The 15,663-nt window shown below is 46.8% G+C and overlaps 1 protein-coding gene across 17 annotated transcripts in view; it reads right to left on the bottom strand.

Moving 5' to 3' along the window:
* Positions 1-15,663, bottom strand: part of NCOR1 (nuclear receptor corepressor 1) — a 372,787-nt gene that overhangs the window by 318,768 nt on the left and 38,356 nt on the right. For all 17 annotated transcript variants that reach the window (XM_029611288.1, XM_029611291.1, XM_029611302.1 and 14 more), the window contains 3 exons: positions 14,353-14,409; positions 14,051-14,103; positions 3,287-3,353 (listed from right to left, as the gene is read on the bottom strand). In XM_029611288.1, the coding sequence (XP_029467148.1) occupies positions 3,287-3,353; positions 14,051-14,103; positions 14,353-14,409 (177 nt within the window). The remainder of the gene's footprint in view (positions 1-3,286; positions 3,354-14,050; positions 14,104-14,352; positions 14,410-15,663) is intronic.

Consider the following 15,663-nt stretch of genomic DNA (forward strand, 5'->3'; position numbering starts at 1 on the left):
GTCCACGCAGTCCCTCCAACACTGGGTTTACCCCCGCTGTATCAGAGTCTTCTTGAGTCACCTTAATCCCCAGTTCTTTCAGAACCTGAGGGGGTCACAATTCGTCCTTGCAAAATAACCTGACCATCTAGTGTCATCCCCTTCTGCCAGAAGAACTTCGTCCACATCCAGGTCCCCCAGCAGTCCAGCCCCCAGGTCTGCGCCTTGAATAGCGGCCTGGTCCATGGGCAGATCCTGCGGATCATCACTCATTGGATCAGCGCTCTCCGAATCTTCTGAGGAAACATCATCCCCCAAAGCACAATCCAAACCCAATAGGCAAAAAAAGCCTCCTTTCTTCGGAGGGGCCTCAGCCCAAAGCTTCTTAAGCCTGCCTCGGGCCAGCAGAGAAGCTGGACCCTTAGCTGCCAGCTCCTGCCTGGCAAGATAGGCCTAATGCATAAGGAAAATAGAATCCATGGAAAAACCACAGCAGTCCACCTGCTCCACGGGCACGAAACTCCTTTCTGTGCCCACCAGCACCTCATCACCCCTCCTTGACACCTGCAGCACAGGAGAAAGCAGGGGAGGGGAGTCCCTGCCTTCCCCCATTCAAGGTAGGGCTCCTGCCACGTGGAGCTAAAATGGTTGCAGACTCCTCGCCCCCTGTGGGGCCTCCTGCCCGGGGCCTGAAGCATGAGTGCATGATCTGCTGCTTGTTACCTGTGTGGAGGTTCCCACCCCTCCAGACATACAGGGCCAGGCAAAGAAGGGCCACGATGAGGCAAGAGCAGCGCGCCCCCCCCCCCCCCCGGCAGGCCCCATGCTCAGCAGGTGTCGGCATGGCGCGTGCGGCTCGCAGCTAAAAATAAACCGGAGAGCAGAAGAAAAACAAAACAAAACACTGCAGCCGCGCTGCTGTCCAGGCTCCAGGTGCAAAATGGACAGCATGAACCACGCGAGCCTTTCCTACCCTGATGCAGGGCCAACACAGCCGCAGGAAGGGAAAGAACAGAGACACCGAAGGCCCAGACAGTCACCCAGGCTCCCCCATCCCCAAAGAGGATAAACAGAAAAGGATATTCTCCTGCTTCTGGGGCTCCAGGAAGCTGCAGCAGGCCAATTTAGGAGGAAGGTCCTCAGGGGGGAGCAAGAGAACCAGGACCCCTGGCTTTCCCTCCCCCTGGAATCAAGGTCGAGCCTGGCTGGGGATATCCAATCCCTCCCTCGCCCTGCTCGACCAGAGGGATGGCCCACGAAGGTGGCTAACACCTCTGGGAGCTCCGGTCTTCTTTTCTTCAAACTTCACTACAGTAATCTAAGTTTACTTTTTAATTTTTCTAACAGACTGCAGGTTTGCGCCTTTACCATCTGCTGGAGGCAGAGAAATACTGAGGGACTGCAGGTGGCACTCTCAGTTATGCAACAGTGCCTCAGTTTTGCTCTCTGCCTCCATCTGCTGGTAGGGATGCATAAACCCCACTTGTCTAGACTGATCTGGGGTATGAACAGGAATAGTTATTAATCAATAAGGATTAGTAATTTGGAATCTATTCATTTAATGTTTGGGTACTTGCCAGGTTTGGCCACTGTTGGAAGCAGGATGCTGGGCTTGATGGACCTTTGGTCTGACCCAGTATGGCATACCTTATATTCTCACCATAGAAGAGGGTATAGCGCTATAAAGGTTCATGGATCCAATTTTTAAAGGATTCAACAAATCCCCCTCCCCCCCCCTTTCCTACCCCCTGTCCTGTTTCTTCCTCCCTCTCCCCTCGCCCCTTCTTCCCCCCACTTCTTAAATTCCATTGATATTTGACCATTTGACCTTTTCACCATCTTTGATTTTTTCAATTTTGTCAACTTTTTCATCTTTGCCTTCTCTTTAATTCACCTGCTCCTAAATATTGCCGCTTCTCATAGTTGAGTGCTTTCTTTACTCTCTCAGTTGGTTCACTATCACACCGGATTAGCCTGTATTTGCCAAATTTTCGTGAGGTTTTTTTGCTGTTTCTCGCGGGAACCTAAGCCCTCTCCCCCCTTTTTAATCAGCGATATTCCTATGTGGCAGCAGCCCTGCGGAGCCGCCATACTTTTTCGTCGAATCGGTGAGTCCGTTTGTTTTGATTTGTCTTAAGTTTCATTTTCACTTTTCCTTGGTTTCGTTTTGATTAGCCCTGCTCTGCTTCAGTAGTTTCAGTAATTCCTTTTATCCTTTTTACTCAGGCTAAACCTTGAACGCTTCGGTTGAAACGTTTTGATTAGCCCCGCTCTGCTCTGCTTCAGTAGTTTCAGTACTTCCTTTATCCCTTTCACTCAGGTTAAAATTTGAACGTTTCGGTTGAAACCCTTCCTTAAGGAGACGCTGCTGCTTATATTTACAAGGTAACCATTTCACCTTTCATGTCTATCCATCACTCCCTTTTCAGTAAGGTTTTATTGTTTCTACATGCTATTATTTTTCATTATTTTTTGTTTTCAGTTGCTCTGGATCCCCTCCATAGGGCTCTACACTGATTTCTGACGCTCAACATTCAACATATCCCGCTTTGTCAGGTCACACATTTCACCAGTATTAATTCTCTGTTCTTTTGTTTGTCGTTTGCTCTTCTTTGATTCTTTCTGCTATGCTCTCACCTGTTTCTCCTTCTTTCCCTTACCCTCCCCTCACTTCCCCCTCCCTTCCCCCCCTCTTTTTTCTTTTTTATCTCCTCCTCTAGATTCTCATTCACATGTTTAATTTTTATGATTTACCATATAATTTCCTATTGGTTTTGTTGTGTTTATTCTTTATTATTTACTTATTATGTTAGTCATCCATTTTTCATGTTACCCACCGTTCAACCATATTTACATGTTGTCAATTATTCATTTGTACTGTTGGTGTCTTTGTTATTATTATGGTTCCTTATTAGAGCATTGTTTTAATTATTTATTTCTAGTTCTACTATTCGGCTTTGTCCCTCCCGACACAGCCCTTGTGGCGAAACACGGTCCGAGTAGGGGAACCTAAAGACCTCTCTGCATGAATATTATTTAATTAATAAATGAAGGATGTGTTGATCTCATCAATTTCTCAAGTTTGATTTGTTGAATCCTTTAAAAATTGGATCCATGAACCTTTATAGCGCTATACCCTCTTCTATGGTGTTTACCTAACTGTATACCGCTCATCACCTCCACTTCTTATTAGCCATACCTTATGTTCTAACATACTGAAGGCAAAAGCCTGTGAGCACATCCTGATGCCACAAGGCAGCACACGTTTGGGGCCAGGTGGCCTGTGAGCACACTCTGGGATACTCACCCTCTGTTTTCTTGCATGATTTCTTCTTTTAAAAAACAAGATCAACTTCTTCCTCATCACTTGGTTTCTTTAAACAGAAAAAAAAAAAACCACAACAAAGTTATTGACTCCCTGGAGGACAACTTTATGTTTTAAAGTTTTTGTTTTGTTTTCTGGTTTGTTTTTTTTACAGTAAAGTACATGTGCATATATTGGACACATGGTAACAGATACAAGAAAGGGTTAAAGTACCATAACTTGGAAACTTGTGAGCAGTAGCACCAATAGTCAAGAACTGAAGCCTCGACAATTAGTGCTTCTGCTTTTAAGTTTCAAACGTTTGCTAATTCAACTTGTTATTTAAAAAAAAAAGAAAAAAAGCGAGACAGAGAGAGCGAGAGACTAGCTCTTCACCCTCCCCATGCTAATTATGGTCCTATGAACTGGCCAGTCTCCCATTTTAAAAATGAAAAGGCATATCCTTAAAAACAAATGTTTTCCAATATATGTTTTGGGGTTTTTTTTTCACTGCCAATTTAGGGCTGAATTAGTGTAACTCAAAGGGCCTGATCCACTAAGGATTTTCTCTCCTTCTGGGAATGAAACAGACTTTTGGTGAATGCCTTCTTGATAAGCTTTTGACAAACTTGGGAGTGATTTACTTGATACCATATAGATAAATCAAAGTTCATTTTTTCCTTCCTCATAGTAACCAAAAATGCCTAAACAATTGAAATCTAGTCTGCCCATCCACACCAACTATTAAGCTTTAAGATCCTGTCACTCGGAGCTTCACTGGGTTTATAATGTGCTTTCTTGAATTCAGATACTGTCCTTGTCTCCACCATCTCACATACATGCATCCAGCACCCTCTCTGTAAAGAAATATTTCCTTAGATTACTCCTGCCTCTATCCCCTTTCACTCTCATCCCACAATCCCTCATTCCATTGAAAGAGGCCACCTCCTGTGCATGAAAACCTTGCAGTACTAAGCAGTTCATGGAAGTAAATGCTTCTGGAAGCGATGAGAGACTGCACCATGTCCCCAGCGCACATCCCAAATGTGGAAAGGCTGCTTGTTGCTATTCAGTGCTAAACATATAACTTAAGTCATTTGGAAACCAAATATAGAAATCTTAATCTTAAGGCCGTCAACTCAAAATACTTTTAACTCTTTGAAATACTTCACTAGCTAATACAATGGTCTTATTCAAGGAGGATCTTTGTTTGAGACATGACAAAGAATATGGCTATTACAAAAAATAGCCCAAGTAAGCAGAAGGCCAACCCACAAAGGAATATCCACAAGAAAGGAGGGCAGTCGAGAATTCGGAAGTCCACAAAATATTCAAATTTGCAGAAGTCCAAGTTCAATCAAAGCTATAGATGGCTCTGCATGTTAAACATAGGATTGTTACACGACCCTCCGACACAGAACAGTCTTTCGACAAACTGCAGTGCCATCCAAAGCCTTGATTAAAACTTGAACTTCTGCAAATCTGAATATTTTGTGGACCTGAGAATTCTGACTGCCCTCCGTTCTTGTGGATATTATAAAAATACAACAAGAAATCCAAACCCTAAATTAAAAAATACTTTAAAAAAAAACCCACAAACCTTTCATGGGTTCAGTAAGCAGCATATAAAACACAAACCCTCTAATCCTACCACCAGTCTGTGACCTTGGACAAATCACTTAACCTTTACCTGCTTGAAGAAAGTGTGAAGCTCTCTGGAAGGCATCTTGCACCATGGGCCCTACCACTTTCAGCACCAGGAAAACAGAAGTAACCAGTGATGCTAAATCACCCACTGCAGGGCCTAAGTCTAGGCATGGGTTTCAGTGGCACTCTCTTGAAAACAAATTTCCCAAGCAAACACACACTTCATATACTGGGATCAGATTTCCAAAGTTATGAAACCTTTGCTTTGACAGACAAAAGGTTGCAGGAACTCTCTCACTTCAAGACTGTATAGAAAGGTCTAAAAACCCATCATCTGATTTCTTTCACACATACTTTTTCTTCCCCTGTCACAGAGTTTCTTCCTAACATCTGCAATGCGGTCATCTGTCTGCAGGCATGCCCGCAGATTAAAGTCCTCTACCAGCCAGGGTTCCACAGGTGGTATTTCTGAATCTGCTGTGAAGAGCAGTCACTCCAAACTAACAAGCAATACTAAAAAAGCAGTTCAACTTTGCAGCCTGCACAACACCTCACACCTCATCTCCATGTGGGGTAGGTTTCACAACCTAGCTAGGCATGACGTTAGATGCAGGTTTACAGGCATGGGAGAAGACAATCAGTCTCTCTCATACTCTGCAGCATATCGCCACAGAAGTAAAAGGGAGATTGGCCACAGCATTGAATGAGAGAAATGGGGTTTTTTTTGTTTTGTTTTTTTTAAATAAAATCTTTCCTCTCCCCACTCCTAAGACCGTAAATAATCAAAAAATGTGAAAACCCATGGGTGCTTCAAAAATCTACAAGTGAAAGTATCAAGTGCTCTTACAGCATAAGAGAGCACCTCATTTTAATTGGGAGAGACAGAAGTGCACAGCACACCTTGGTAAGCCTCTCATGCCAACCAAACAAAATGGCATCGCCTAAACCATAACATATATCCAATTGTATAAATTAGGTGCCATGAATGGTAAGTCTTAGTTTAGTAATGAATAATTAACAGTCTTTCTATATAATAACCACCAGCATGTATATGGTTCCAGCTAAATAGTGACAACAAAATATTTTTTATTTAAGTTTGCTTACTGTAGATAGCAGGATGAATTAGCCGTGCTGTCTGGGACATCCTCTGGGCAGAGCTTCTCAAAGATCACAGAGCTTTGGCTCTGTGCAACTGCGCATCCTTTCCCACACAATGCCAGCTTCCCTCAGTCCATATTCTAGCTCATCTAGCAAAGCGAAGAAGTCAAAGACTGTCCAGGGAGGTGAATGGGTCAGCACAGCTAATTCATCCTGCTATCTACAGAAAAGCAGAACTGCTTACCTGTTAACAGGTGTTCTCCAAGGACAGCAGGATGTTAGTCCTCACATATGGGTGACATCATCCAATGCAGCCCGGCACGGGAAACTTGGACTGTCACACTGAGCATGCCCAGCATGCTGCTAACCTCGCGCCCATGTGGGGTCCCTCTTCAGTCTTATAATAGAGTTCGTGAAAAAATAAAACAAACCGCGAGAAACCCAACTCTGCGGAGTGGTAGGCGGGTTTTGTGAGGACTAACATCCTGCTGTCCTTGGAGAACACCTGTCACAGGTAAGCAACTCTGCTTTTCTCCAAGAACAAGCAGGATGGAGGTCCTCACCCATGGGTGATTATGTAACTCCAGGCCGCTCCCAACATGTGTAGCAGAGAACAGGTGCCAACATGCACAACAACTAGTGCTGCACCAACCAGAGGAGCAGACCTGTACCCAAGGATAGGGCCCACAGAAGGAGAGTTGGGTTTTCATGGCTGAAGAGATTACAGAGAACGGACTGTCCGAAACAACTGTCCTGCCAGCCATCCTTATCCAGGCAATAAAACAAGGGGAATGTGTGGAGAGAACTCCAGGTCGCTGCTCTACAAATCTCATGAATGGGGACTGCACGCAAGTAAGCCACTGAGATTGACATGGCTTGCACAGAATGAGCCTTGATGTGACCTTCAAGCTGTATGTCCACAAGCAAATGGGATAATGTCTGCTTAGACAGCAACCCCCAATCTGTTTTTATTGAAGGAGACAAACAGCTGAGTTGATAGGCAGTGAGGTGCCATCCATTCCAAGTAAAAGACCAGAGCCCTTTTACAATCCAGAGTGTGCAGAGCCCGTGCACCCTGGTGAACGCGTGGTCTTGGAAAAAAGGAAAGCAACATAATAGACTGATTGAGATGGAACTCCGTAACCACCTTAGAAAGGAACTTCGGGTGCGTACGCAGAACCACCTTATGACTGAATTTTGTAAAAGGAGGGTACGACACCAAAGCTTGCAGCTTACTCACCCTGCACGCTGAAGCAACCGCAACCAAGAAGATGGCCTGCCAGGATAGGTACTTCAGGTCGCAGGACCGCAAAGGCTCAAATGGAGTCTCCATGAGCTGAGATAGGATGCCGCTGAGGTCCCAGGAAACTGCTGGCGGCCACATGGGGGGATTAAGTTGTAACAAGCCCTTCATGAACCGCCCCACAAGGGGATGTGTGGAAATGGAAGCACCATCCCTGCCCTGATGACCAACATGGTCTGTAGACCAGACTCGGAGAGGTGCAACAGGTACTCCAAAAGCTTCAGTGGGGAACAAGAGAAGGGATCCAGACCATGTCCCACACACCAAGCTGAAAAATGCTTCCACTTGAAGTTATAGGATCTCCTCGTGGAGAGTTTTCTGGACTCTAACAGGATGCACGATACACCCTCCAAAAGGCCCAGAGCTTGGAAAGACACCCGGTCAACATCCAAGCCGTGAGGGACAGGGCTTGGAGGTTGGGGTGGTAGAGCCTGTCCTGGTTCTGAGAGATTAGGTCTGGAGCAGTCACCAACCGGATCGGGGGGGTGCAAGGCCAGCTCCCGTAGAAGTGAGAACAAGACCTGACGAGGCCAAAAAGGTGCGATTAGGATCATGGTACCCCGGACCTGTTGGAGTGTCTTTGAGATGAGCGGAAGGGGAGGGTAAGCGTATAGCAGCTCGGTGCCCCAGTGAAGCAAAAAGGCATCTGACACGATCCTGATCACCCGACCCAGCAGCTAGAGAACTGATGTGTTGAGACATGGGAGCAACTGGAGACTATCATAAGAACATAAGAAATTGCCATGCTGGGTCAGACCAAGGGTCCATCAAGCCCAGCATCCTGTTTCCAACAGAGGCCAAAAGCAGGCCACAAGAACCTGGCAATTACCCAAACACTAAGAAGATCCCATGCTACTGATGCACTGATGTGATTAATAGCAGTGGCTATTCCCTAAGTAAAATTGATTAATAGCCATTAATGGACTTCTCCTCCAAGAACTTATCCAAACCTTTTTTGAACTCAGCTACACTAACTGCACTAACCACATCCTCTGGCAACAAATTCCAGAGCTTTATTGTGCGTTGAGTGAAAAAGAATTTTCTCCGATTAGTCTTAAATGTGCTACTTGCTAACTTCATGGAATGCCCCCTAGTCCTTCTATTATTCGAAAGTGAAAATAACCGAGTCACATCTACTCGTTCAAGACCTCTCATGATCTTAAAGATCTCCATCATATCCCCCCCTCAGCTGTCTCTTCTCCAAGCTGAACAGCCCTAACCTCTTCAGCCTTTCTTCATAGGGGAGCTGTTCCATCCCCTTTATCCCCAGAGTACTCTTGGTCACCAGTAGACCTGGTGCATTTGGGTTGAAGGACACAAAAAGTTGAGAAGTCCTATTCTCTGCATGAGTTCATTGTTTATAGTGCTCTAAGGCTCTTCTACAGTCCAAAGTATGAAGAACTCGTTCCCTCTCATTGTTATGTGGCTTTGGGAAGAACGTTTGGCAATGTGATAGTCTGATTCAAATGGAAAGCTCTAACTCTAGGTAAGGAAGAGGGATGGGTTCGCAAGGCAACCTTGACATGGTAAAACTGTAAATATGGGGAATAGTGAACCTTTAGCTGTAGCTTGCTGACCCTCATCGCTGAAGTCTCTGCAATCAGGAAGAGCACTTTCCATGTCAGATATTTCATGTGGCTAGTTGTTCAATGATTCAAAGGGGTTGGGGAAGCGTGAGCTGTTCCAAAATCAGGTTGAGGTCCCACAGAACAGGAAGTTTGGATACTGGTGGTCGCAATCGTAAGATCCCCTTCATAGGAAACCAGAGGATGGTTAGACACCAGAAGCCCATTGCAAGGATGATAACACACTGTGATAGCACTTACATGGACACACATACTGATGCCATCACCAGCCCTGACTGGTTCAGGGTATACAAATACTTCAGCAATGATTCAGGGGAGCAAGAGAATGGGTCTATATCCCTGCGTTGGCACCAAGACAAGTAACTGTGCCACTTGTCCTGATAATCTCATCGAGGAAGACTTCCACTAGGAGAAACTAAGACATCCTGTACCTCGGTTATGTGCAGGTGGTTTAATACTCGCCTTTCAACCTCCACGCAGTGAGATGCAGCGAGGAGTGCATGGGGTGAAGAAGGGTACCTCCTTCCTGAGTCAGGAGATCAACACTGTTGCCCAGGGAGATAGGCGGGACAATGGACAGCTGAACTAAATAGGTGTACCAAGGTTGTCTGGGCCAAGCTGGAGCAATAAGGATGAGGCCTGCGATGTTCACAATGCATTTCTGGATTGCTTTGGAGATCAGCAGTATCAGATGGTAAGCACAGAAGAGACCCTCCTGACCACGGGATGAGGAACGCGTCCTGTGCAAACTGCTCCTGGCTGGGGTAGACCAAGCAAAATGACAGTACCTTTCTGTTGCCTATCATTGCGAAGAAGTCCATGCATGGAGACCCCCCACACACAAAGACTCATCCGACACTTGCTGGTTCAGAGCCCATTCGTGCAGATGAAAAATCCTGCTTAGTTTGTCAGCCTTGGTGTTTGCCACGCCCAGGAGATAGGTCACCTGGAGGAGGATGGAATGCTCCTCCGCCCACTCCATAATCGGAGTCATCTCTTAGCACAGGATCCAGGAACTGGACCCGCCTTCCTTGTTTCTGTAGAACTTGGCCACCTGGTTGTCCGTGTGGACCATGATGTTCTTTTTGCACAGGAGGTCTTTATCGGTCTGAGCTCCAACAGGTTTATTTGTTGCAATCTCTCCGATGGTGTCCACAACCCCTGCATCTTGACATGCCCCAGATAGGCCCCCCATCCCTTGGTTGATGCATCCATAGTTAGAACCAACTTGTGCATCGGGGTGCGGAACAGGGCTCCTATGGTGAGAACTGCTGGACACAACTACCACACAATGTCCCTTCACATAGTCCTGGTTATATTTATCCTTGTGGACAAGGGTTACGAGAACAGAGTCCATTGGGCCTTCAGGCCCCACTGAAAACAGCGCACGTGCAGACGGGTAGGCAGAACCACATATTGCTGCTGCTTCGTGACCAAGAAGAGTTAGGATCTGGTGCGCCGAGGGGTGTGCACAGTCCTTCAGTTGTGACGCTAAGCTGCGAAGAGTTTGGCCCCTGTTGTCTGGTAAGAACACTTGCCCCACGACAGCATTTATCCAGGCCCCAATAAACTGAAGAGATCATATTGGTTGGAGGCTGGAATTCTCATAGTTGATGACGAAACCCTGCCCTTCCAAGCAACGTATTGTGACTTCCAGGTGCGACAGGAGTGTGGCTGGCTTTGCTGCAACCAGAAGCCATTAGTCCAGGTATGGGAATAACTGGATTCCTTTCCATCACAAGTGGGCCTACGCTACACACTTTGTGAAGATCCTCGGTGCAGACGATAGCCCAACGGGGAGTACTCTGTACTGGCAAACAGTGACTTGAAAATATAGGTAGCGCCATAAAGAATGATGCATTGGGATGTGGAAGTAAACATCCTTGAGATCCAAACAAACACATCCAATCATTGGGTTGTAAGAAGGGTAGGACTGACTTGAGGGATGTCATTTTGAACTTTCCCTTCCAAATGAACTTGTTGAAGGCCCGCAGGTCTAAAATTGGCTGGAGACACCCCCCCCCCCCCGGCCCCGATTTCTTTGGAATGAGGAAATATTGGGAGTAAAACCCTGTGTTTCGCTGGTGTAGACGCACCCATTGAACTGCCCATTGTCGAAGGAGGCTGTTTACTTCCTCTTGAAGCAGATGCTTATGCATGCGGACCTGATGGGGAGGGGCTTGCTCTGAAGTTCAGCCTGCATCCCTCATGGATGATACTTAACACCCAATGATCCGAGGTAACCGCTTCCCAAGTGTTATAAAACTGTGATATTCTGCCTCCTACTAAAGGCAGTAGAGGTGGCCCGGTTACCTTCAAAAACCCTGTTGAGGTATGGGGGTGTTGTTTTTACAGCTGCCACTGTTGGCGCTGGCTCCTTGACCAAACCCTGGACTGAGATTGCTGCAGCTACTGTCTACTTTGCTGGTAGGTCAGCGGGTGGTAAGGCAGATATGGCCTGAAAGGGCTCTTTTGGTAATAGCCCTTCCTGTAGCTTTGATAATACCTCCTGGCCGAGGGTTGTTGCTCTATTGGTGATGCTAGGGACAGTACCGCCACATTCTGCTCTTCCATAGTTTGTCCCCAAATAGATTGTCACCTGTACACGGGAGGTTTGCCAATTTCTCATGCATATCCTTCCTGATGGCACTGGCTCTTAACCAGGTTATTCTACGGGCCACAATTGCCACCACCGACGTATGGTTGATGTCTCAAAAGCCTTGTATATCGTACAGAGTAGATAAACCCACTTCCAGGTCGAGAAAAGGCTGCAGAAGAGCTATGACCGCTGAGGTAGTTGCGGGGCTTGAGGGACTGCAGACACTTGTAGACTTAGTGGGTAATGTAAAACCGATGCTGTTGGATCTTTGCATTCAGCATACTCATTTGGAAGGCTCTCTTCCCAAAGTCATCCAAATACCTGCTTGTCCCTACCCTGCAGGGTATTTGATGAAGGCGTGACTTCTTAGAACATTTCATGGCAGACTACTACCACAGAAGGGTGTGGCAGCTGCACCATACTGTAGGTCAGGGATTGCCTCATCCTGAACTTGGTCAGCCTTTCTGGATATGTTGGCGGGCCAGAGAAAGGGGACTCCCAGTTCTTCACCATCACAGAGTCCAGGACAGCGAGGGAGGGTAAGGCCGCAGGTTCAGCTAGGACCTCAAAGATCTTTAGGCTGCCCAAAACCTGCTCTTGGATCTGGAACCTTCTTAGTCTCAATACTGAAACAAGCACCCATCTTCGACAAATTTGGAATACAAGAGGTCTTCCGGAAGCGAGGATGGTTCTAGTGGACCCTCGGGCAGGTCCAATAGAATTACCTTGACCCCGGCGAAGTCGGAGGCGAGTCCTCTGGTCCCATGTCAGATTGCGGGGAGAATTGCTGGCGGGGGCTCGATGGCCCCTCTGGCGGTCTATGCTCCTCCTGAAGCAGAGGAGGAAACTCCTCCACCAGAGAGATCTTCCAAGGAAAGGCTCAATGGATGGCCCCCTTGCTGCTCTTGAGAGAAAAGAGAAGAACTATGACAGAATCTCTGATATCTGCAACATAGCTTGGGATGCCAGCCCTCCTTCTCCAGGAGGTGGGATGCTTCTTTGCGAGCCCCTCATGCCTTTTGCGACTGTTGCCCGATGGAGGGACTGCAGCCAGAAGGATGTTTTGAGTCCAGCCCCCTCGGTCGGTATGTGGGCATTTCGCCCTTATGAGATTTCTTGTGTCTCTTTTTAAGAGGCTCCTGTAATTGAGGGGAACATCTCTTCCTTTTTGACACTGAAGACATGTCCGAATACACACTTGCAGAGGAGTCAGAGGATCCGGTGGAGAGGTGTTCAGACAGCAGTTCCACGTTCGAGAAGCTCAGTTCAGCCAGCTCCTTTGGAGAGAAAACTACCTGAGGGTCTACGGTCTTCCTGAAGTGTGAGTGGCCTTCCTGGGAGACTTACTTGCTACCTGTTGCATCGGGTGCGGCTCATGATCCTTTTGCGTCGCATGCGACAACGATACTTGATCCCCCACTCGTTTCTGCATCGTGGACAGCTGGACGTGCGTCGAGTCGGACGACGCATGGTGTCTCTGCTTTGTTGCATCAAGGGTCCTTGGTGCCTCCTTGTGTCAAGCATCCTGGTGCTTTCACCTTTGACGCATGCGCTACGTCGGTGGCAGGTGGTACATCAGCATTGATGTGCCTGAATGCTTTTATCAGCGCAGGGGCTACCACGACGTTGGCGACGAAGCTTTATGCAAGGGCGCCTTCAGCATATCTCCCAATGCCTGATGCATCGTCGGGGCATGGGGGCATGACAGACTTTAGCGGGGTGACCCACCTAGCCCTTGCCCTTCTTGGCACTGAGTGGGCCAAGGGAGGAGGTCCTCAAAGTTTTTTCCAGCTGATACTTGATGAGCACCAGGGCTGAGTGGCACTCCGAACCCGGGGCATAGGATCCGGTACTCTCTTCCCACAATCAGGAGATCTTCTGGACCTGTTGGTGCTGGGCCCGGAGTGACATCCGATCACAGTCCCTGCAAGAGGACTGGTCGTGGTCCAGGCCCAGGCAAAGGTAACAGTTATTATGTCTGTCCGTGATGGACATAATCTTGTCACACTGGTAGTACTTGAAGCCTGGCGGCTTCGGAGCCATACTAGCACTGAAAAAAAAAAAAAGCAAAGAAAAATCCGTGAAGAAAGATGGGGAGAGTAGCTACACGTGTAGCCTGCAGTGCGGAAAAAAAACAGACTGATGGAAGATGGTGTCGCGCGGGAAAGGACGCACAGAGCCAGAGCTCCGTGATCTTTGAGAAGCTCCGCCGAGGGCCGTCCAGAGGAAATCTCAAACAGCATGGCTAATTTTCCTGTCGATAAGCAGGCTGAATGTGTTAAATCAAGGGCAGAAACATATAAAGCATGTATGCAGGCTTACCACCTGCATTCAAGCTTTATCTGGGTCTCTTCCAGTCTTTCACTAGTGCATTGCTGATGCCAACCTTTGGTCTGGACAGCCTGGTGGCAGAATCCCCACCTGCCTAGCATAAAAAGATGAAGCAGAGGAAGGCCACAACCTTGGCCCAACTCTTCAGAAGATTACATAATTGACAATCTCTTTAGTAGCCTTGAAATTCAAAGAGTACTTACGTTTTGATGTTCTCGTGGTACACCTTGGTATCAGAAGGCTGGTTGTAAAGTGGCTGCGAAAATAATGTGGGCCCTTTAAGTACAGTGACAAAGCTTTACATTTACATTTGTTTAAAGCAGCCAACTCTCTCATTCAACATTACACACAAACCAGCAGAATCATCCACCAATTCAACCCCCACTCCTGAGATATCTGCTAGCTTACTAATTCACGGTTCAGTCACCCATACCAAGAAAACATGTCATTACTGGGATATCATTCGGTACCGTTTCAGCGAAAGGCAAGGAAAATCCACACTTACCAGTTCAACTTTTGGGCCAAGACCTTCAAAGATTTTATGAGCTTCTTCTGCTTTCTTCTGTAAATTGCAAAAATAAGTTAGTTTACAGAGATGCAAGGTATTAAACAGCTGATTCGGATGAAGCAAATACCAAATTGTCTATTGGTGTATTATTTTCAAAATTTTGTGGAACAAATTGTCGGAAGGAATTAGGAAAGTAAACAAACTGAAAAAGTGGGTAAAACGATGGCTATTTACTCATGTGAGAGGCTGGGAGTAAAACTGGAGAGAAGTAGAATGGATGAAAGAGGCAGGCTGGAGTTTGGTAATGTATACATGCTCTGTAAGGCGTGTAATGGAGAAATTACTTACCTGATAATTTCATTTTCCTTAGTATAGACAGATGGACTCAGGACCAATGATTTATACTCCCCTGCCAGCAGATGGAGACGGAGTCAGGTTTCAAAGTTGTCGTCACCCTAGATACACACCCCTGCAGTGACCTCAGCCCTTCAGTATTCTCTTCAAAAGCCACTATGGACATACTATCGAAAAAACTTGATTAAAAATGGATAGCCGTAACTGAACTCGTCCAAAACACTGAACCCCAGTAAGATTATAGATGCCCTTATCTAGGCACTGGATGATGGCTTCCTGTTATCTCTTGGAATAGATATCCACTCCATGGGTGAATCCTTGGCATCGTTTTTGGGCAGCTGTGGGCGGGATGCAGAGTCCATCTGTCTACACTAAGGAAAATGAAATTATCAGGTAAGTAATTTCTCCATTTCCTAGCATGTAGAAAGATGAACCCAGAACCAATGGGATGTACAAAGGCTATCCCCAATTGGGGTGGGAGGCTACCCGTGGTCTGGTTAACACCGCCCTTGCAAAGGCTGCATCCTCCTATGTCTGAACGTCCAGGCGATAGAACCTGGAGAAGGTGTGCAAGGAGGAATATGTTGTCACTCGGCAGATGTCGACAGGAGACAGTAGTCTAGCTTCCACCCATGAGACTCTCTGAGTCCTATTGGAATGAGCTTTAACTGAAGGAGTAATGGCTTTCCTGCCTCCACATAGGCTCCTGTGACCACCTCCTTAATCCAACGAGCTATAGTAGCCTGCAAAGCTGGTTTGACCTGCTTCTTTCCATCGTGAAGGACAAACAGGTGGTTCATCTTTTGGACCAGTTCTGAAACTTCCAGATACCGCACCAAAAGCCTACTGACATTCAAATTGCGGAAGAGGCGGTATTCTTCCGCGACCTTGGACTTATCTAGGGATGGCAACAAAATGAACTGATCCAAATGAGACTCCAAGACTACCTTGGGC

Source organism: Rhinatrema bivittatum, chromosome 8 (assembly GCF_901001135.1).
Source record: "Rhinatrema bivittatum chromosome 8, aRhiBiv1.1, whole genome shotgun sequence".
Classification (NCBI taxonomy): domain Eukaryota; kingdom Metazoa; phylum Chordata; class Amphibia; order Gymnophiona; family Rhinatrematidae; genus Rhinatrema; species Rhinatrema bivittatum.